The sequence below is a fragment of the Colius striatus genome, chromosome 8, assembly GCF_028858725.1.
Source record: "Colius striatus isolate bColStr4 chromosome 8, bColStr4.1.hap1, whole genome shotgun sequence".
In the NCBI taxonomy this organism is placed as follows: Eukaryota; Metazoa; Chordata; class Aves; order Coliiformes; family Coliidae; genus Colius; species Colius striatus.
Window position 1 is genome coordinate 33,880,191 of NC_084766.1, and position 23,686 is coordinate 33,903,876.

Consider the following 23,686-nt stretch of genomic DNA (forward strand, 5'->3'; position numbering starts at 1 on the left):
TATTGAATATTGCTTAGATTGTTGATACTATATGACACAAAAGGTGATTTTTTTTCATTTGCTGCTCTTCTGCTTTTCTCAAATCCACTGAGCTTCCTTTCTTTCATGCTTTGTACATAGTGTCAGAGAAGGGATTGAGGTAGTCTCTGCTTCTTAAAAGTATGTGAGAAAGTCTCTATGCTAAGCATTGCATCACAGGCAGCATGCAGAAACACAGTTCCTTCCTTTGCTACCACAAACAGATACCTGTTGCTTACATCTGCTGTGCATTAAAGTTTTGAAGATGGGAACTTTGTGGACATCACATACTGTGCTTTTAGTACAGACATATAAGCCTTGAAACTCAGTGTTTTTTTCCCAAAGTGAGCTCAAGAAATATTGTTTTTCCTACATCTATCAAGAGCTGGACTAACAGTCTTAGAAGAGTAGTTCCTCCTATACTGAAAGCTTCAAGTATAGCAATGCCACATGTTCATCAATACAGATACTTATCAAATGGTATCCATTAAGAATGAAGGAACAGATAATCTTGACTGTGGAAACTTGGGCAGTAGTAATTTTTTCCATTACTTCCTTCTCAACGGAAGATGAATGTATGTCATGTCTTCAGGAAAAGAATATTCTTGCTTCCCATATTGGAGATATTGTGAAAATCCTACTATAAAAGATCTAGGGAGTTTTAGCACAATGAAGTGCAGAAAAACTTCATCTAAACTTGTCAGATCTGGTCAAGTTTGCAGACAAATAATCACAAAGTGAGATGAAAACAGACATAAGTGAACTGTGTATTTGTTGAATAAGGAAAAATATCACCTTAAGCCATAGAGGAAGACAAACAAGTTTGCTTTGTGTTCAACCTTCTATCAGCAATTTCATAATTTAGAACATAAATTGACAGCTGGATGGGCAGGTGATCCCAGTGGTAGGGACCTCAAGAACACGATGCCCCTTCGTGCCAGCCCAAGAGTGCAGCATGAAGAGCACTTTCTCTAGGATGTATGTACAGAAATTATCAATACAGAAGCAAAAGTTGAGCTGTAATTTTAATGGAAAGAAGTACTTTCATTATCACAGAATAACAGAATGATAGGGGTTGGATCTGTAGAGGTCATCCTAAAGCAGGTTCCCCTTGATCAGGTGGCACAGGAACACATCCAGGCAGGTCTTGAAAAACCCAGAGGAGACTCCACACCCTCTCTAGGCAGACTGTGTCAGAGCTCTCTCACCTTGCACAGCAAAGATGTCTTTCATCCAGTCAAGTGGAACTTCCTGTGTTCTATCCAGCTTGTGCTTGTTACCCCTTGTCCTGTCACTGAGTACTAGAGAAAAAAAAGACTCTCTCAATACTCACACTTCAGGTATTTATAAGCATTGATAGGTTTCCTCTCACTCTTCTCCAGGCTAAAGAGGCCCAGGTCTTGCAGCCTTTCCTCATAAGAGAGATGTTACCGTCCCCTAATTATCTTGGTTGCCCTGTGCTGGACTCTTTCCAGCAGTTCCCTGTCTCTCAGCACTATCTCTATCACTTAGCACTGTCAGAATTGAAAATTTGGCTAAGAGTGATGCTTTTAAAAATTGTTTTACAGGAAAAAAAAAATCCCCACACAAATTACATACAGCAACGTTCAGAAATAAAGGGGTTTTTAACTCTCACAATTTATGTTGGACAAGAATCTCAGTTGTCTAGTATTGTAAATATGGTTCAAGAGAACCAGCTTCAGAATGAATCTGTTATTTCCTTCCTGATCTCATGGGAGTTCTACTTTGGAGAAGAGAAACAATAGAAAACTGAAATAATCCTCACTATTTGCAGTACAGTAATATGACTCTTATCACAGAGTTTCCAGCAACAATCTGACAAGGTTTTCTAAGAAAGAGATCAAGGTACATTTTCACAAGTAACAAAATCCTATTTAATGCCAAAGATTTTAAATTCCCCAGCCACAATCTATTCTGCAAAAAAAAATCTCCTTTCTTAAATTATCTTATGCAGTGTAGCTTTTAAAGGTTATTTCCACATAAATTTGTCTAGAAAAAGCAGTTGTCAGATGCTTCCAAATATTACTTGTGTGAAAAAAATCCATGTTTGTGCATTCATGTATAAATTTCCCTGTAAATTTAAGATTCTTATAGCATGATAGCATTATGTTTCTTACGTGCAGCTCTTACAGCTCTGCTCTGTGACCCTACAATGAGTCAAGCTTAAAAAACAAAAGTAAGTTCTCAAGTATTTCATCTTTTCTCAACTTTTTCAACACTGATTAAGTCATTTCAGGGAAGTTTAATGAGGCATGGAAGAACACTGTGTATCCTTGCAGAAGTCTGAGATTTCAGAGATTTCTTAGTCCTGCATTTCATCATAATTCTCTCTTGACCAGAGATCATACTTCTGAGGCATGAGATGTCTTCTACTGACAAAAATCCTCAAATGACAGCCCCCGAAAGCTTGGGGATTTTTTTTGTGGGGGTTTTTGTTGTTTTGGTTTTCTTTTTTCATCTGCCTTTGTTTTTCTTCTCTGGTGAAGACAGAAAAGTCAGAAATGGAAAGGTACATAAAATCAAAGATGAGAATATCACAAGAGTATAGAGGGTTTTAAAGTTAATTTATCACATGTCTGAAGCCAGTTAAACTGTCTCTTGCATAGATAAGAATGAACTAAAACAACTATGATTGTTTCTCTGCATATCTCAACTGCATGTTGGGAGAACAGCTTTAAAGTTTAAAGAATCTTATTTAATGGAAAGGATATGAATATTTCAGAAAATCACCAATAAAGCAAAGACACAAATCCCTCTCTCTCCACTACTTTTACTGAAGGGAAAAAACAGATGAGTACTCCTGATGCCACAGATTATAACCTGACACATACAGCTCCAACAGGACTGTGAAGGAATACATTTTATCCATAGCTGGTGAGGAAGGAGTCTGATCTCTACTGCAATATCAGTATTTTTTTAAATGGACTCTTCAGAGGATGATTTTCATATATATGGATACATGGTATTTGTCTGTTAATAGATACAGTATTTCAGCCATGTAATTTCCTACCCTGGAGACATTTATAAGAACAAGACACTTCATATGTCAAGTGTGATGGGTCTTATGAGGATTTTTACCTCTACATTACCTTTATTAGTGATCATAAAACTTGCTTTTTCAGCACTATTTCAAAGTCAGATAAAACAATTACTGTACTTATGGGAAACATTTACGTAAGCTCTTTAAAACCTGAAATCTGAACAGTAACATACCACCACAGAAAAAGTACTAAGACTCACTTGATTTCTCTCAGTAACTTAATGATATATGAGAAAGCAGTTTAAAGTGTCTAAAAGAGCCATATCAAGAGTCAGCCTTATTGAAGAAAGTGCTCTTGTGACCTCCTTCACTCCATTGACCACATATCTCTTCTCTTTCTTGTGGTTCCCAGACTCTAATCTAAACTCATTGCTATTGACTTCCACTTCTTTCCACTCCCCACACTTGATGTTTCTGCAGAGTTGCCTTCTACCTGCTCTGACCAGTCTGTCCCAAGAGACAGATGCATTCCCCTCTGATGAGCTGGAGGCCACACAAACCACCTTGTTTTCCATAGCCAGTAACCCACACTTCTGGGCTGTTCACTATGCTGGTTTGTTTTCAGAGCCCTTTTCAGAATTGTATCTTTCATCCAAATCTCAAAGTCCATTTGCTAGTCCTTCCTTCAGAATGCACTGCAGGATGTCCTTCCCATACACACCCAAGAGCCACAACCCATGAAGTAGACTCTAAAGCATCACCAGTGAACCAACTCCAGAAGCTGTTTTTAAAGATGTTTTTATTTACTATTTGGATTCCAACAGCTGTGTGGAATTACTCTCTCTCTGACTGCCACAAATCTGGATATCTGTTTCTGCTGCCAATATACAGATTGCCTAGATCTTAACTTTGTTCTGCCAGACTGCTGAATGATTTTCTGATTCTTATAGACTGGTTCCCAGGTTGCTTTATTAGAACTGGAAAAGTGACAAATCCCAAACCATGCTGACCAGGAACTATGCTGCACTTACACCTTGTGTTCCAAAACCTGCATCTTTTCCTCCTGCCTGTGATCAATTTATAATTACTCCAGAGGAAAAAGCAGCCATGGCACAGCTAGAGAGAAGTCACAGGTTATCACTGTGTTGAGTAAGAAGGAAAGCAAGCTTTGCACATCATATTTCCAGAGCTTCTATTTGTTGCTTCTGTTTACCAAAGCTGAAAAGCTTTGGCCCTTCACCTGATATATATCAGTATATGAGAGAGACTGGAGCATTTTTGAGGATGCTTTTCAAAAAGGACCAGTAAGGTTCAACACAGAACCTCAACATTATAAAAAAACCATTGTGCAGCACACTTAAAAGTTAGTTTATTAGCTACTACTGAGATTGAATATGTAATGCCTTATCAGAAACTACCACATAAAGCCACTGATAGTCTCATGTAATAGCAGTCATCATCTGTAGCATCAACACACAGCCAAGTGTCTGTCATGAGAACTGGAGGCTCATCAAATGTGGTGAACAACATCTTACTTTAAAGTCACTGTTTGCTTGTTAATGTCATTTGTGTTTAAAAAATGCTTTTACCTTTCACAGACCATCTTAGCCTTTTACTAGACTCCTTTATATCATATTAGCAAGCTTTAAGCATCCTCAGTTTCCCTTGAGCTTGTAAGAGCCTCAAAGCTCCACAGCATCACTTAGTCATAGACCAGCCCAGACCACAGACTTCACATCTCATTTTCTGAAGGAGGGACAGTAGTGAAGGAATCATCATGACTCAAGTGGCTGTTTGTTTCCTTGTCACATGCAGCTTGTTCTGCCACATACTGAACTACACACAGTTCTTTCACACTATATTGAGATTTTCCATGGATATCTTCCATCTAAAGTCTTGAAGCAGGGCCATATTTTGACACCAACTGCCAAACTTCACTGACTGTTGGAATGAGACAAGCTCTAATGTATCATTTTCTAAAGAATGTGAAAATGACTTAATGAGAATGTTATATGCTATGAAATGAGAATAACTAGAGGTTTATATTCCCATAAGAAGCGCAGGGCCACCAAGATGGTGGAGTGGAGCATCTCCCTTCTGATGAAAGGCTGAGGGATCTGGGGCTCTTTAGCTTGTAGGAGATTGAGGGGTGACCTCATTAATGCTTACAAATATGTAAAGGGTGGGTGTCAGGAGAATGGAACCAGGCTCTTCTCAATGATGGCCAATGACAGGACAAGTGGCAATGGGTACCACAAATGTCTTCCTTATCTCCTCTCCAGCCCTCTGACACAGCTTCCGTACCTATTTGTCTGGCTGGTGCATCCTGATTTGTACCCTGCTATCTGACCCTGAAAACCACCCTGAATTTTTCCACCCATGCTGGGAAACAGTCTTCATTGCCTCTTTTGTTTCCTTTTTGCTTCTTTCTTTTTTCTTCTCTGGGACCTTTGTCCTTCTCTTCAACTCGCTTCCAGCATCTATTTCTTTGAAGCACCTCATTTACCACAGCTTTCTGATGTCAAATGGATGGCAAAATGTCAGGAAGAGCCTGTTTCTGTTGTGTTTTTCTCAGAACTCGCTGCAGCGTGGGCTCCTCCACGGGCTGCAAGTGGGGCTGTGCTTCCCGGTATCCTCCATGGACTGCAGGGGGACAACCTGCTTCACCACTGTCCTCACCACATATCACAGGGGAGCCTTTTCAGTGCCTAAGCACCCTCCTCCCCCTCCTTCTCCACTGACTTGGGTGTCTGCAGAGATGTTTTCACATTCTCCCTCCCTGTTGCTGCTGCAGTTTTGCAACTGGCCAACAACTTCTCAAATCTGTTATTCGCAGAGGCGTTACCTCCATCACTAATTGGCCAGGCCTGGGTCAGGTGCAGAGTCCAGCTTAAAATTAACTGGCCCTAACACTGAGCTACATGGGAAGCTTCTGGTAACTCTTTTTGTTTAAAGAAGCCACTGCTGTAGTCCCCCTGCTACCAAAAAAACCTGGCCCAGGCAAAACCACTACAGTGGGTTTTTTTTAATAGGGACCATCCCACATTGATTTGTACATTAGACTGGATAATCCACCAAATGTGCTCCCAAGGACAAGACTTTGTTGCTGCTGTCTTTGGGACACATGTATTTATCACTGAATCACAGAATGGTAGGGTTGGAAGGGAACTTTAGAGATCATCTAGTCCAACCCCCCTGCAGAAGCAGGTCCACCTAGATCAGGTCACATAGGAACATGTCCAGGTTGGTCTTGAAAGACCTCCAAGGAAGGAGATTCCACACCCTCCCTAGGCAGCCTGGGCCAGGGCTCCAGCTTCATCCCATTACCCCTTGTCCTGTTGCTGGATGTAAGAAATAAACAAGTTTTCTCGTGAAAGACTCATGTCAGGCTCTGCAGTGAAGCACTTCTATTAAGCGTTCTTGCAAGAGCAGGTGTCCTAGCTAGTAGGCACACTTGATAGGTACAATATTCGGCATTTTATTCCCTACCCAGGCCACCAGGTCCCTCCCTTGTTTCCCTATTGATTAGGTACTCCAAGATATACAACTTCCTACAACACCCCAGGGGATGCCTGCTTCTTGTCACCATCTTGTCACCCATACCCCCACAGTCTTAGCTAAAGTCTAAAATGTAAAGCTCCTTGGGGATCTGATTAGCAATACAAAGAAACAGTTATGGTAGAAATTCTTTGTCCTAATCCCCTTGGCTCCACCTTGCAAAAAACATCATTATCATTTTCTACACAGATACAATAGAAAAAAGGGATGCCCCAATTTATTATTCAGCCGCTTTTGATTCCCCAAATTTCTACACTAAAATATCTGACAAGCACCAGTTTAAGTCACTTATGAAGTTTTCCCTTCAGCCACGTTTAACTGGGTATTTATTGCCTAAATTCCTACTAGGCTCCGCTTCACTATTATGATAATCTCCTTCATTTTGGCCGAACGATTCTCTTTTTCTCTCGTGTTCCCACAACCTGTTGGATTTTTGTTTTAACTGGAGCTGTGCTGGGGCTGCCCAGAGGCTCGGTGCCGCGGGCTGGACACAACCCGGCACGCCAGCCCGAGCCCTGCGAGCCGCCCCGGAACTGCCGTTCCCGAGCCGCGGGGCCGCGGCGGACCCCGGCGCCACGGACCGGCCGCACGGCCGAGGCGGCGTTTCCTGCGCGGCGGCGCTGGGCAGGGCTGCGGGAGCTGTGCTAGCGGCCGCCCGGGCTCGGGCCGCTCCGCCGGGCCCGGCGCTCCCCTGCCCCGCCCCGCCATGCAGCGCTTCACGGTGAACATCAAGCTGCCGGCGAGGACCCTGACGGGCGCTCTCAGCGCGCCCAACCGGGGGGCGGCGGACTGGTGAGGGGCCGGGCCGCGGGCGATCGGCGGGGAGGGGAGGAACGAAAGGGAAGGGGAGAGGAGAGCGGCGGCTGAGGTGCCCCAGGCCGTTCCCCGAGCCGCCCTCCCCCGCGGCTCGGGCTCGTCGCAGCGCCGCCTGCACAGGTTGTGCCTCCGCAACTGGAGGTTGCGATGCCCGTGGAGAGCCATTCCCTGCGAGGGAATCCTGTCCCGCCGCCCTGGCCAGGGTGATCACAGCAAACACTTTTTCATTCCTGGTGCTAGAGTATGCCGTGCTGTTGTGTCCAAAGCATAACGCTTGCTGAAACTCTTGTCCCCTCCCCGTTGCTCGCTGGAGAGGCTGCAGAGCCCACAGGCGGGCAGGAAGTTGCTGTGGAGCTGCTGCTGTTTAGCTCTCAAGGAAGAGCAAAGCCATGTCTGTCAATGAGCGTGGTCAAATCCCTTCTGGCAATGACCTTTGCTTCCCTGGGCAGAAAGCTTGTTGATGCAACGAACTGTGGAGATCGGAGCAGCTGCTTCTCGTCTCTTTCTGTTGTTTTTGAGACTTGGTGTACAAAACTAGTATGTATACTGGTTTCTGTAGTCATTACTTTGGACAATGAGTTCACTCAGCCGTGCTGTAGAGCATTTCCCTAATATCACTGTATTTTAGGGAGAGAAAATGAATGGGCTGAACCAAGTATTTTTTTAAACTGTGGCTTTGAGGTTTTTCAGCTTGCAAAGCAGTGAACACTGAACTTCTCTGAAGTTTTTAGTTTGAACCTTCACTTTTTTCCTTTGACTCGTAGTTGCTTTGGTGTTTACTATAGTTTTGCAATGGTTATTGGTGCCCACATTAACCTCTCCTGAAGTCAGACAGGCACTTTGTAATACTTTTGAGTTACGTTGGTGAATTTTACTGTTTGATGTTTCTGTCAAAACCAGAAAACTTACCAGAAAAAAAAGAGCCTTGATGTGAAATACTTTTTGATCTTTTAGCTTATTTGATGATGATGATGTATGCTTTTCTAGGGGCTGGCAAGGTCTGATTGCATATGGATGTCATTCTCTTGTGCTGGTAATTGATGCCAATACTGCTCAGACTCTACAGGTTTTGGAAAGACACAAAGCTAGTGTTGTCAAGGTGAGACATACACGTTTTAAGGTATATTGATTCTGGTGTATGTGTTATTTTTCTAACTCAGTGTAAATACTCTATACTGCACTTGGTTTTCAGATGAAGTCTGTTGTAAGATAGCCACATTTTACATTATTTCTTTTACAGCTAAGTCAGACCATACATGCTGAATATGTTGAAAAATACTGATGTTGCAGAACACAGAAATCTTTCTAAGAAGGCTCTTCATGTGACAGAATTTCACATGACAAAATATGATATGGATCTCTTTGTCAGTGCCTTTGCTGATGTTTGATGTTGGAGTAACTAATGCACCATTCAACTAGGCAGTTACTTTTAAGCTTTTACTTCTGTTCTTAACTATGGAAAATGAACAATAGCAGACAAAACTGACCATTTATTTTAGTGATTTCAAATTTGATGAAATTTAAGTGTAGGGTACCCATATTTTCCTTTGAAGGAGCAGAGCATTTGAACAGGATATCTTTCTTTCACACGTAATTTCTTTGACTGTGGAGGATACTAGACTTTGTCAGGGTTTAAGAGGAGTGTATGACTGGCAGATGGAATATTTGGTAGTCCTTTACCCAAAAGCTATATTAAAAGCCTGTCAGTAACTTAGAAAGTTTAGAGATCATCTAGACCAATCCCCCCTGCAGAAGCAGGGTCACCTAGATCAGGTCACATAGGAACATATCCAGGCGGGTCTTGAAGACTTCCAAGGAAGGAGCCTCCACAACCCCTCTGGGCAGCCTGGGCCAGGGCTCCCTCACTGAAACAGTGAAATAGTTTTTTCTTATATTAAGTGGAGCTTTTTGTGTTCCAGCTTCATCCCATCATCCCTTGTCCTGTTGCTAGATACTATGGAAAGAAGTATGAAGAAAAGTAGATTTTAGATAGGGGACTTGGTGCTTTTATAGTAAAATAAAATGGTTGAACATGCCTTCTGGAAATTGCATGCTGGTTTTTTTCCCCATATGACATTTTCTTTAAACAGACCATCTTCATGTAAATACAGTAATATTATTATCAGATATGGCCACACTGGTGTTTTTAAATTAAACACAATCATTTTGTCTTTGGGTTTGGTACTTTTTTAACTTTTGGTAACTTCAGAACCATCATGGTCTGCTGATGGCTTTCTGCACACTAAAGAGCTTCCATTTTTTTTTTTGTGAGTGGTTTTGAAACTTCAATGTACCCGGTAGTTACACAGGTGGTGGTGTTTATGTTTATTTATATAATACAATGTGTTTCTTTGCTACAGAGGCCAATTAAGGGTTTTTTTTAAATAATAATAAATAAACTACTCAAATCCTGGCTGAAAATATTGGGTAGGACAAAACTAGTAGAGATCTATACAAGATCTTGGCTAAGAGCCATACATAATGTTGTTGTTGTGAGGTTTTACTTGATTAGAGAGACTTCTGAAACTGGCTGGCAAAAAGGAAGGTAGAATTAGGTTTCAAAGTAAGTACTTTATGTTGTTGAGACTTGTGTGCTCTGACGTGTTTAAAATTAATGCTGAAATGTCACAAAGGACCAAAACCTGATTTCTTCCAATGTGTCTGTGCAGAAACCTTTTGGTAAAGTTTGAGGATTGTCAGGGATTGTTTTCAACTTAGTTCTTGTGTCTGCTATGAACAGTCTCTCTGGTGACAAATGTCAGGCAACATTTCAGACCTTGAGGAAGGCGAAGTTGTTTCTCAGTTATCTCATAGCTAAGGTGTGTAGGTGACAGCAACCACAGTGTAAACAGTACACTGTGAATCAATACTTTTGCTTGCCTTTTGGCAACCTGTTTGGGTAAGCACACCCTTAGCCTCAGCCCTTTACAGTGAACAAGTCAATTCCAAAGTCTGTAACTGTGTAAAAACCAGAAAATGTACATGGTACAAAAGTAACAGCTAAAATGAGGACTATGCTTTAAAACTTTTACTTAGCAAAACCTGTGATAACATTTTAATGTGCTTCAGTTACATTCATTGGCTTTGAGAAATAATGTTATTTCAATGGGAAAACAAATGCTGAAGTCCAAATTCTTTTCTATAATTTATAAGATGTTTTTCAAAGCCACTATCTGGTTCTTTATTAACAGAAATAGACTGTAAGGAAATGACTAATTCATGAGGAGGAAGAATAAAGAGAAATTCTGTTCCAGTTTAAGAACTAGATATTATATGAGAAATTATTGTGATTGCAGATACTTTTATGTGCATTTGTAAGAAATTGTCTTCAGTTCCTGACTTCTTTGTTTTTATTTGTTGATAAATGCTAAGAGAGTAAATGAACTGGAGAGAGGGGATCTGTAAGTAGTCTGCTGTGTATGTCTGGCATCTCTGCAGTCTCTTTAAATACTTCTTGGCCTTTGGCTGTCATAACTGTGCCTGGAGTAGGTAATGGTTTTAGTGACAGTGGATCCAATTGTCTGTGTATCCATGTGATGTTTGTGGGATAGTGATAACTTTGTATGGAATGATTTATATCTGGGTTGTTTTTTTTAATATACAAACAATACTTGAAAAAGTATTATTGCAAAAAGAACATGTCACTACAGGAACAGTCCATTTCTGTCTGTTCTGATATGTTAATAAACAGTGTTAAATCAGCTGAGATAATAAAAAAACCTTTACCTCTTGTCCTGCCTCTGACTAATGCAGCTGTAGTCTGATGTCGAGGTAGAGAGGCAATGACCAGTGCAGTAAGAAAATAGTTTATCAGAGGGATTAGGTTGTGTGTGGGGACTTTGCTGGAGAGCTGCATGAGCTCTGTGTGAGACTGACCACGTTGGTCATAACTTGTTGACAGCTCCTCCCTTGGGAAAGTGGTGCATTTCCAGACTTGGAATTTGCTTCAGAGTAATACCTGTTTAACTGAGGAAGAAACAGCTTTGCATGTAGCTCTATAGCTATTAAACAAGTATACTCATGGGTAATTGTTTTTGAACAGCAGGGAAGGAGGAATTGCAACACTGAACTTTGCAGATAGAAGAGATTCTCCCAAGGGTTTGTGGTTATTCTGTTAGAAACACACTTTGTTTTATAGCTAGAGCTGTTTGGAGGTTGCTTGCTGTGCATGTGTAATGTTTAATTTATTCAGCTAGGCCTTGAGACACATCCTGGTCACACCTCTGTGAGGAGTAACACAAAGGTGGCTTCAGTTCTCTGAATGCTGCTACAAGTCTAATTAATGTTGCAAAGTGAGTGGTGTCTTGCTTTCAATATCTGAGAAAAGTGTTGTATTTGGCTTCTTCTCTTTCTCTGTTAGGTATTGTGACAGGACACAGCTGGCTAGCTACAGCATAAATTCCCATTACCTTAGCATGAAGGATTCTTTATTCTGTTAGCATCTTCAATATCTCTTAAGGGCAGAAGTTCACCTTTAAAGCAGATAGCAAAACAAGTCTATACTGAACAGACAAGGAAGGAGTCAATGGTCATTATAGTCTCTGTAGGCTTGTACACAGAATGTTTCAAATTTCAAGACACATAGTTTTCATAAGAATTGGCAATTTGCAATCCCAAACCACAAAACAGTGTGTGGAAGTCAGTGGTGGCAGCATGCTGAAAAGGACAAAAAAGATAACAAATGTCAGCCTTAGCTTGATGTAAGAAAACATATAGGTGAAAGATTAACCTTCCTTCCTCCCCAATACCACTATATGTTTATATTTGACAGTTTAGGAAATTGACATGTTGTAGGATGTGTGTAAAAGTTGGTAAATTTTCAACTTTCAGTTGTTTGTAAGTCAGTATTTATGTTTGTAAATACCCACAGAACCTTAAACAGTGTTATTTAGTTTCTTCTAAATATTTGAGTTGAATTTTTATATATACACAGTGTGTATCTGTGGATTGCTTTAGTAACCTTGAGGAACAAAGATTGTTTATTTATGCAACTTGGGAATGTCAACCATGTAGTCATGCAGCACAGTTGGAATACAACTTGAATTAGCTCAGTTAACATAGCTTAAAGGTGTGGTAACACAGATGCCATTAAGGTTAACTATTGTTATGCTTTTATGTTGAGTTACTTATTTGTTTACCCATCTTAGAAATATAAGGTATGATATCTTAGGTTTGCCTCCATTGACCAATTTTCATTTGTATCTTCAGGTTAAATGGGCTAAAGAGAATTACCATCATAATATTGGCTCTCCATATTCCTTACGTTTAGCTTCTGCTGATGTTACTGGAAAAATAATTGTATGGGATGTTGCAACAGGAACAGCTCGTTGTGAAATACAAGAACACACCAAACCAATTCAAGGTAATGATAGCGCATGTTGATTGTATGGATGTTACTTTATGGACCATCATTACAAATCCATCACCTGAGTTTTGCAAATTATACTCAATTCTGCCATCGAATTTTGCTGTTGGGATTGCTGATCTTCTCGCTAAGACTTGCAGCCTCCCAGAGAGGTGCTGTGAGGTTTAATTTGTTATGGTAATGTTTTCCAAGATCTTCTAACAAAAAGTTTCAATTTATTTTTATTAAAGCGATTGATTGAAATAATATTTACACTGTCAAGTACATCTTCCTGCTTTTGAATTGGTGATGTTGTGCAGTTTGCATTGCACCTGAATGTTAATGTCATCTGTAGTGGTATAGTACTTCAGTAGTATTACATTGCTATAAGTTAAGGTGTTTGATTATGCACATACACATTGATAATTATTCAGACAGTTTATGATATAGCTACTTCTGACCAAATATACTAGCATGGTAACATCCATTTGCAACGGGACTAGAGAGAGATGGTCTTTTGAGCATCTGTGAAGTTGTTCAATTTGTAGGAGCAGGGAGGCTTTTCTTTAAGACCTGAAAAGGGATTCTAAATATTAGCATAGAAGACAGTTTTAAGTAAGATAACATTTGCATAGAGTTGGAGTTAGTAGTGTGAAATCTTGACAAACTGAGTATGACATATTTAAATTAGCTTTCTAATGTAATTAAGTAAACAAAAAAATACATAAACGTGTTCTCACTGGCAGAAAACACAACCCTTTATGTCCATTTATCTTGAATGATAATTGGCTACTGTACATCTGTACTGTACATTGGCCATGATAATTGGCTACTGTAAATCTTCAGACTGACCCTAGCATTTAAGCACTTCATGTGTATTCTTGGTTATATGTTACAGTCAGTTTCATTTTACTCTTGAATGTAAGACTCTGTTTAAAAAGTATTTGAAGTGGACAAGACAATTTTTTCTAGGTCCAATACTGATATACTCTCAAATATTTATTTGGGATGGTGTTATGGTTCATGATGTCATCTCAGATATTAATTGAGGTGATGTATGTTTCTTTTCATTTTGACTCTACAATGGTTCTGTACAGCATGTTATGTTGTTCCAGATAGGAATTCAGTGGCTGAAAATATCTGACTTCTTTAGACAAGGTGTGAGTTCTGTGCATGTGGGTAGACATGTGTAAAGCCAGTTTATTGCTGATTGTTAAAAACATAAATTAAGGCCATAAAAAGGCCAGAATCATCTTGTTACTAAGAAGTCACCACTATTTTTTTTAGACATGAAATGTTATGGAAGAAGAATTTTAAAACGGAACAGACTTTTGATTTGAAAAGTAATTTCACTGCTATTTCTTCTTTCTTTTGACAGACATGCAGTGGTTGTGGAATCAGGATGCTTCTAGAGATTTACTGCTTGCAGTTCATCCACCTAACTATATTGTACTGTGGAATGCTGACACAGGCACCAAACTTTGGAAGAAAAGTTATGCTGAAAATATCCTGTCTTTTTCATTTGACCCCTTTGATCCATCACACTTAGCTTGTAAGTTTGTGTGTATGAAATAGTGTGACCTCAGTATGTGAGACTGGGAAAGATGTTAAACTAAAATGTTACTATTTAAGTTCAAAGTAATAGGTTGGAGAGAATGATCTCATAAATGCCAAGAGATAGTCTCAGAATAAGGAGTCTTTGGTCAATGTGGAATTTTCTGTGATAAGATGCCATTGTGTGAGGGGAAGGGAGAAGTAAGCATGAGTAGAGAAGTTAGAGATCTGAGAAGAAATGTTTGAGATTTTACTAAAAGAAGGTGGGTAGGGAGCTGGGAGAAGCCAAGTGTAGAGATCCCTGTTAAATGAACATAAAACCCCATAAAAGGATGGAAGCTGAGAGAAAATCCAGTGGGGTGAGTAGGCCAGGAATAAATGTTATTTTCAACAGAAAGGACTTTTTTTAAAAGCAAGACACTATGAGTATCAGTTTCAGAAGCAATTCAGACATCAAGAAGGATATAGTGCAGTTTTTGTCACGTTTTAGCAGAAAGAAGCTAAAAGAATTAAGAGAGAGTCACCGTTTTACTCTTTAATTTAACTTCATCACTCCTGGTATTGAATGAGACACTGCAGTTTCCAGACATTGTAGTTGTATTTTTTTCTGTGCCATACCATTGTAGCTTCTGTAAACAGGTAATAAAATCTCAGGTACATCTTTGCAGCGTAGCTGAACCTTTATGCTGCAACATAAATAATGTGTGTTACTGATTATTTGAGCCATGCTCTACATGAGGGAAAAAATGGTAATGTAGCCAATGTGTGCAACCCTGCATTTGATTTGCATTGTGAAACTTAAAGGAGAATAGTTTGTCAGAGAGAATTAGTGTTTTCTGCCAGTAATCCCCACAGTATTTTTCAGTGTGGACTTGATTTTGAAAAACTGAGTTTTGTGAATGTTAATTAATTGTAATGGACCATCTGCAGTTCTTACAGTAGAAGGTGCCCATTGTCTAGAATGATGAGTTTTCTAGCTAACACAGTATTACTCAAGTTACTAACATTTCTCCCCACCAAAATGTCATTAAAATAGAATACCACAATCAAATTGCAGATTGTATTTTGCTCTAATACAAATTGTTTGTCTCGGTACAGTGCTCACCAGTGAAGGAATAGTGTTCATCTCTGACTTCTCGCCTTCCAAAGCTCCTGCCAGCTCAGGGAAGAAAGTTTACATCTCTAGTCCTCATTCCAGTCCGTCTCACAACAAGCTGGCTGCTGCTACGGGGGCCAAAAAGGCCCTTGATAAAGTCAAAATCTTAATCAGTAATGAAAAACCAAGGTAGGTTGCAGATATTTCTTCTCACATGATGTTTTGTATGCCTATATATTGTACAGCTATAATTAGTTAAAAGCCTATATGGTAAGTGGTTTTAAAGAAAGAAAATTGATTGGCAGATATGTGGGTATTTTGTATGAGGACTTTAAGAGTATTACATTGACAACCATTCACCCAGTTTTGTTCATATAAACAGCTGTATAACCCCAGCATCTTTTACATAGTCAATGACATAATGTTCACTCTTCACTAACAGATTTTTATGCAAGTATAAATTCAGAAACATCTTTCTTAGAGAAAAAGATGACAATAGGCTAACTTAGTTCATTTCAGTTGTAGGAAGAGAAGGGATGTAGTAAGAGAATTAAAATGATGTGAGTACTGAGACCTGAGTAGAATTGTCCTGCTGCTGTGGTATGGGACACTGCTGTAGGAGGCATTTAATAGTGTATAAATAAAATTAGAATTGATACATACCTATTGGTGTATTTTCTGACCTTTTAAAACCAAAGTTACTGCATTTTGAGGCTTTTTTGTTGTTTACTGTCTTGTGTGTTGTCTTTTTCTTTCTTTCTTTTGTATTTTCTATCAGTAATAAAAGTATTTCTCAAAACTTTGGTGAATACGAGAGCAAACTGATCAGACTTTACTATCAGCAGCTGACACTAAAATTTGGTGGAGATATGAGATATATATATGGTGGAGATATGCTCTGTTTTAATTAGGCATTTCAATTGCAATCTGGAGTGAAGACTTGGTGGTATCTCTTCTGATAATCATTTAAGAAGATGTGATTGATTTTTTTTAACATTCAATTAAAGGGCATAATCTTCTCATTTTGTGTTCTATAAGGCCTGATGTGTGCTGCATCAGACAGAACACCTGATCTATAAATACTGAGACAGTGCATGCACTTTTGCAGACTTCTGTATGTTCTGTAATAACAGCAAATCAACACAGTTATGACTTTTCTGCATTCTCCTGGTTGTATTTTAGGTTGTATATGAATGCTGACAAAGGTCTGATAGTCTTTTTGCCCTCCTTTTCCATCCAGAACACCTGAAAATACTAGAATGGGGAAAAGGGAAGAAAAATGGTAGCAGCAATGATTTATTTGGTTTTATATGAGGTTAGGGAGACTTTGAGGAAGGAGGAACAGGAGATGTCAGGAAAGTGATTGCAGAAAAAAGAGGACTCGTGCTCCTGAAGCAAGGAATGGCATGCAAGAAGCATGTAGGGGGAGTTTAGTGTGTTAGGTGAAAAACAACCTCAAAAGACATTATCTGTTACGTAAGTTCAGAGGTTTTCAAACCTGAACACAATATGAGGATGATTTTCTTCAATGTGACTTGAATACAGTTGACTGGATTGCATGTACCTAATCAACTTCTTCAACATCCAGCCAGTCTTCTGTGTACATGCAACAAAAATGATCAACATGTCTGCTCTTTGCTACTTTTGAAGGCTGGTATTTGTGGTAGGCTACTTCTGTTAATTTCAAAGTAAAATAATACACACAATAGTACAAAAACTGAAGTAAGCAATCTGTTTAAGGGTAATGTCCCATGAATACCAGTAAATGTCACAGCAGCTGGCACTGTTCACAACTGAATTGTATTTGAGATGTGCAAGAATTTCACTTGTTCCATTTGAATTGCTGTTTTGAAAATGAGAATCTTATTTGGGCAAAAGTCAACAGAATGTGTGTGTGTTTTGAAGGTCAATGATCAGAATGTGAATACTTGAAAAAATGCAGCTGCAGGAAGATTTGTACCGTTACTTTTGTATTGAACTTGAAATATTGACACAACTTGGTTAAAGTTGATGTGATGTTTTACAGTGCTGAATCTGTAACACTCAATGACTGCCTTCAGCTGTCATATTTGCCTTCCAAGAGAAACTACATGCTGTTACTGTATCCCAGAGAAATTTTGATTCTTGATTTGGAAGTGAATCAGACAGTGGGTGTGATTGCAATTGAAAGAACAGGTGTACCTTTCCTCCAGGTAATGAAGATGTCATTGGTTTCTGTCTTTATAATAGTTTAATAAGATGAAGTTACAAAGTTACCAGAGTGGAGATAGTGCTGTGGAAAAAGGACATTTTATTCTCTGATGGTTTAAGTTACTTACACACAATTTAATGTTAGTTCTCTGATCATCTGCCTTTGGTTAATTAGACAACTAAGTCTATTCTGAGATCTTAGTGAAGCATGAATTCTGACACCGAGAAAGAAAGATGTTGATTTTGGTTTGTTTTTACAGTGATAACTAAAAAGAACATAAGACTGCATCAATGTTTAAAACCAAAAAACAAGCACAAAAGAGCAAACAATTAAAAACTTTCTCTGATTTTCCCAATTTAATTGGCTTGTTCACAGCACTGTAGCTGAAGAAATTCATTAAAAGTCTTGCATTAATGGTGACATTTTTAGTGACCTGTGCATTCATTTGCAAGTGTGCTTTGCAAAAGATAACATTTTGGTGACACAATATAATATAACGTGTCTTTATCTAGGTCATTCCTTGCTTTCAGCGTGATGGGTTATTTTGCCTTCATGAAAATGGTTGTATAACTTTAAGAGTTCGCAGATCCAATTGCAGTATAACTGGAACTCCAAATGAAGAGCCAGGTAAGTTTTGTGTCAAATATGTCCAGAAATTAACCTTGATGTGTTTAAATACTTTAACACCAATGTTAACCATCATGCCTCTTCCAGAGTGGTGAGTTACAGCCTTTCTCATGTTTTTACTCTTATATATTAAGTTTAAATTTATACCACGTTTTCCCCAGAGTGTTTTTTGCTTCTCTGATATTTAGGGAAAATAAGGTACATTAATATGCTGAAAATCCTTTTATCACTGCTTAGTGGTAAATAATACTTGAATTATAAAGTGACTTAGCAGTCACATATACCAGAAGGTTTTAGATGATTAGAGTATTCTTTTTATCTTTAAGAAAAATGATTTTTCAAGCAAACACAAGGTTTTGGAAGTCATTTGCTCAATTGGAAGAGTTTCTTTTAGCACTATATTCGTGGTCTTAAATTTCAAAATCTAAATTATTAAACCTGTGTCTCATATATGAAATGTTGCTAAGAATGCTTTTTAAATACAATGGAGGAGACCAGAAGAACTGAAAGGGAAAACAGTTCTGTAAAAGTAAACAAGTGATGTTGTTTTTTAGCATTTATTTTGTTTGGTTTTGCTTTGGCAGTTTGGTAATTTCAGGTGAGTTACATCACTTATGTCCATGTTTACCAATAAACCAACTGAATTTTGGCTTGTGGAGAGCAGATGGACTTTCTGCCTCAATACAAACCAGTCATTTTTAGGTTCATGTGGAATAAGACAAAATTCCACGTTGGAGAACTTGTGAGAGCTGTATTGTGTACAGGAAGATCACCAGTGTACAGTTTTTGATTGTTTTTCCTAAATTGTTGCACAGGAAGCACTTGGATTTCTACCAAAGAGCTCAGTCACACTGCAAATTTACCTCTGTTGATTGATCGCGTCATATGTTTTCCAGTCTAATTGTCCTCTGTGGGATGTTGATGTTACAGATCCAGACCCAGCTCAGGAGCTAATATACGATTTGAGAAGTCAGTGTGATGCAATCAGGGTAACAAAAACAGTTCGACCCTTCAGTATGGTGTGTTGCCCAGTGAATGAGAATTCTGCAGCTCTCATAGTCAGTGATGGCAGGGTAATGATCTGGGAATTAAAATCCAGTGTTTCTGGCAGAAATGTTCGTAACAGGTAATGGGATTTAATTTTTTTATCAAAACTTTCATCTTGTAAATGTAAAAGTGAGATGTAGGATTTCATTATATGCCCAAAGCAGCAGTGTGTATGATAGTGTGACATGTGCTGTACACATGTATGAATGAAAGGAACAAAATGTATCCTCCAAATAGCTTAGTTTCTTTGCTTTGGGGAAGTGAAGGAATTGTATTTTCTTGCTTTAAAAGAATAGTTCCATACTAAGTGGTTGGAATAAGGAAATAAAAGAGAAAGTGACTATTCACAGTATTTTGATAGAGCATTTTCTTCCATTAGACTTTCTTCAGACTATGTAATTTTCCTCAGGAGTGGATGCCTCACCTTCAATCACATAAAAGGACTTCAAAATGATTTAGGAAAAGACTACATTTTTAGTAGGGAAAGGTTTTCTGCTAGATTTGTGTGAATTTGACACAGAGCAATATCAGAGTGCACAGCAGGTGACTGAAATATGGTCGTATCAACATTTTTATAGACAAAGATTTCAGAATCTTAGATTTTGAGCAGTCATTAAAAATTCTATGTGAGGTAGTGTAGTTCTTTCAGTATTCAATGTACTAAAGTTGTTCTGCTGCAATAAACCTTTAAAGTACTATTGAATAAAATACATTACTTACAGCCATAAAAGAAATACAGAATTCTTGGTACACTTTGAAACAGCAGTAGTACCAGATTTTCAGCATCAATCCTTTTGTTGCTCATTACTGATTTAATGTCTTTATTTTTGTTGTTCTGAGAAATACTGTTAGATGGGTTCTTTGTGATGTGTATCCAAGAGAACTGTTTAGGACCAGTATGTTGCTGGCTTTTACTTGTATTCTTAGACTAATTTCTAAGACATTGATTTTTGTCATGATTATATAACCAGGGAAAGTGGAATAATGTAGGAACCACTGAGCCTTAGAAGATTCTGGATATTGTTGGATTGTAGTGAAAAGTGAAGTGTATTTCTAGTTGGCAAGGAGTCTTTAATGGATTTTGAAGGAGTGTTTCTCCATTAGCTCTTGATCCTGCTGGATTTGATGGCCTTAATTAAAGTGTGAGCTCAAAGTCTATAAAAGTAAGCTTTTAAAGAGAAAAGCTTTATCCATTACATGCCTTATGCTACCTTTCTGCATATAGCTAGGTGCAGTCAGTAGTCTTTGGTCTTTGCTTATGGCATAGACTTGCCCTCAGGCCAGGAAGATTGCCAAGGCAGCAAGGACTGTTTGGGTCTTTTAGGTGGAGATGTGCTGGAACCCAATCACTATCATTGGGGAAAAAATAACACAAAAAGCCTGATGCATGGTTTTTTTCAGAAGCCTGTAAGCATAAGTAATAAAGCATGTTTCTGCTGTTGCTTTGTATATCCAGAGGCAATCGTGTTTCATTCGTGTAGGTGAAAGGCATTGCTACAGATATGGGTTTCATCATCTGGAACCCATATAAGAGATTTATCTAGGTTAACAAAAACTGTTCCCTAAGTTTGAGAATCTGATTTAATTGTCAAAATGTTTATGATCGTTGCTTCTCTGTATTCATTAACATAGCTCTACTTATTAATACATAATACATTTTAAAGCCCCCCCATTTGTTTACTTCAGAACAAGTCAGCAGACAATCTAGTTTTGTATTAGGAACTTGTTTCCATTTCTTTTACAGCAGTTCAAGTGCATCACCTTTGTATTCCCCAGTCTCATTCTGTGGAATTCCTGTAGGAGCATTCCAAAATAAACTTCCAGACCTCTCATTAGACAACATGATTGGTAAGAATTTATTTCAGTAATGTTACAGCTGCTTGTTTCGAGGATTTTGGAATCAGCTTAAGAACTGCATCTGTTAGAATTATTTTTAATGCAATTTAAAGAGTAATTCTGAAAGAATTCCTGTGTTCTAAGGAAATGATCAAATTAGTGTTTTTGAGGATTTAGTGTTGAGGAACAATGTTCAAAGTTCATTTTCTCTGAGGGGAAAAAAAAGTGATTTCAAATGGAATTTGGCCAAAAGTCCTTCATTTTTTGAAAATGACCTTAACTTCTCCCTCTCTACTCTGCCCTGGTGAGGCCTCATCTGGACTCCTGTGTCCAGTTCTGGGCTCCCCAGCTCGAGGGACAGGGAACTACTGGAGAGAGTCCAGTGCAGGGCCACCAAGATGATCAGGGGAATGGAACATCTTTCATATGAGGAAAGGCTGCGGGAACTGGGGCTGTTTAGTCTGGAGAAGAGGAGGTTGAGGGGGTATCTCATTAATATTTACAAATATCTAAGTGATGGGTGTCAGGAGCTGCCTGATGGTAGCTAGCAACAGGACAAGGGATAATGGGATGAAGCAGGAACACAAAAAGTGTTCAGGTGAGGGAGCAGTGGCACAGGCTGCCCAGAGGGATTGTGGTGACTCCTTCCTTGGAGGTCTTCATAGACCCACCTGGACATGTTCCTATGTGACCTGATCTAGGTTCCTATGCGACATGTTCAAATTTCATACTAACAATAGCTTTCATCTTTAAGCAGGGCAAGGCACAGTTGCTGGAGAAGAACAGTTGAAGAATTCTTTTCTGCAAGAAGTGCACCTCAAATTTCTGCTGACTGGACTTCTTTCAGGACTTCCTTTGCCTCCGTTTGCCATCCGCATGTGCCCGCCTCTTACAACAAAAAACATTAAGGAGTATGAGCCAATCCTTGCTGTTGGTAAGGGCCTTGAATAGGTTATTTGTTGCTCTGAAAGTAATGTATTATCTATTAAATACAAATATAGTTACCAACACACACACACAAAAGTACAAATCCATCTTTGGATCCTGTGTAAGTCGTCACAGGTAATAACTGTTTTATTAGATTGCGTCCATGATAGGCTTTGGGTTCTTGTTTCCTGCTTTGGGTTCTTTGTTTCCTGCCTTGGGTTTAAGTAATGCTACCTGAAAAGTTCCAATATCTGAGCAAGTTTATATTTATTCTTTCATTTACCATGATATTGGTCTGTTGATAAACTCAGTGTTTACATACTGTCCTCACTTTATTGTAAACATCAATAAATAGACAGTTCTGCAGCACTGCAGTCCTAGAATAAGTAAATGAGTATGACACTGTAGTTTTATTCTGATGCAAGTTCCTAAAAATACACTTAAAGCACATTATTTTTCCAGAATGAATCTATTCTGTCTTATTACAGATGTAGTTGCCACTATTCTAATAAATAGATACATTTCAGTGAGCACCTGAATAGTCATCTCTGAGAGTTCTCTCAATTTAAATCTGGGTTTTTTTTGGCATGCTCTTCCAGAACACATCAAGGATTTCACAATATATCCATACAGACTGCTGTCTTTCTTTGCAGTCAGTGGACTGGAACAGTAGAGACAGAGATGCTGTTGTAGTAGATTGTAAAATTACACCTCTGAACTAGAGTTGTTCAAACATGCTCTTCATATCTCTTAAGATTATCAGTGGATTCTGTGCTGCCCAGTCAAGCCTCTGCCTGTGATTACTCAGGCTTGGGAGATTCCTGTTATTCTTAAGGCTGCCTGTGCAACCTTAGAGCATTTTTAGGTTTTTGAACAGGGTTTGGAGGGGTATTGTGAAGGTGAATGTTATGCAGGAGCTTACAAAGAGGATCTCACTCGCATAATGGAAGGGCCATAGTAATGCATGTATGCATATGTGGAATTCTTGTAATACTGAGCTAAAAGTACTTTGAATAGTTTAGCTCTAAAATGTAGGCAAGCTATCATGGCACGATGTGATGCTGCTAAGACACAACTTTTGGTTTTACGTAAGCTGTAACTGTTAAAGCAGCTGAAGTATAAATATTAGGGAACCAATAGGTAGGTATGAAGTGCATTTACAGCATTCTAGACTTACAGTTGTACCTGAATGACTCTTTAGGTATCTATTGTTGAAAAGGAAAAAGAGAGAAACAACTGTAAATCCTGCATTTTCACTAAAGCATTGAAAAGAGGAGTAAAATGAGCTTGTCTTTTTGTTTTTAAACCCCACTTTTTATAGGTACAAGTAATGGCTCTGTCTTGGTGTTTCATCTTACAAGCGGACTCTTACACAAAGAGTTAAGCATCCATTCCTGTGAAGTCAAGTAAGATTTTAATTTCAATTCCTACTCTAATCCTTCTGGGAGACAAATACTCAACCATCTAACTAACATTGTAGCAGCAATATAGATGACTTACTTCACTGTTAATGACACTTGAGAAAATTGCCTGTTGAATAGTAAACTCCGACAGTACCTTTGTTATGTATGAGGAGTAACCCTTGACAAAATTAGAGTGAAAATGACATTGAACTACATACTTGAATTGTGTCTGAGCCTGCTGATTTAGGAGGCCTATCTACTACTTGCA

General features: G+C 38.8%; 1 protein-coding gene across 4 annotated transcripts in view; it reads left to right on the forward strand.

The window, feature by feature from the left end:
* The first annotated feature begins 7,198 nt into the window (after positions 1–7,198).
* WDR11 (WD repeat domain 11) overlaps positions 7,199–23,686 on the forward strand; it is a 39,081-nt gene continuing 22,593 nt past the window's right edge. Inside the window, exons 1-11 of one of the 4 annotated variants that reach the window (XM_062001626.1) lie at positions 7,199–7,369; positions 8,381–8,492; positions 12,602–12,755; positions 14,116–14,289; positions 15,390–15,576; positions 17,414–17,579; positions 18,091–18,205; positions 19,136–19,331; positions 20,997–21,100; positions 21,843–22,022; positions 23,337–23,421. In XM_062001626.1, the coding sequence (XP_061857610.1) occupies positions 7,284–7,369; positions 8,381–8,492; positions 12,602–12,755; positions 14,116–14,289; positions 15,390–15,576; positions 17,414–17,579; positions 18,091–18,205; positions 19,136–19,331; positions 20,997–21,100; positions 21,843–22,022; positions 23,337–23,421 (1,559 nt within the window). In that variant the 5' untranslated portion in view covers positions 7,199–7,283. The remainder of the gene's footprint in view (positions 7,370–8,380; positions 8,493–12,601; positions 12,756–14,115; positions 14,290–15,389; positions 15,577–17,413; positions 17,580–18,090; positions 18,206–19,135; positions 19,332–20,996; positions 21,101–21,842; positions 22,023–23,336; positions 23,422–23,686) is intronic. The other 3 variants (XM_062001627.1, XM_062001628.1, XM_062001629.1) reach the window with 3 other exon arrangements.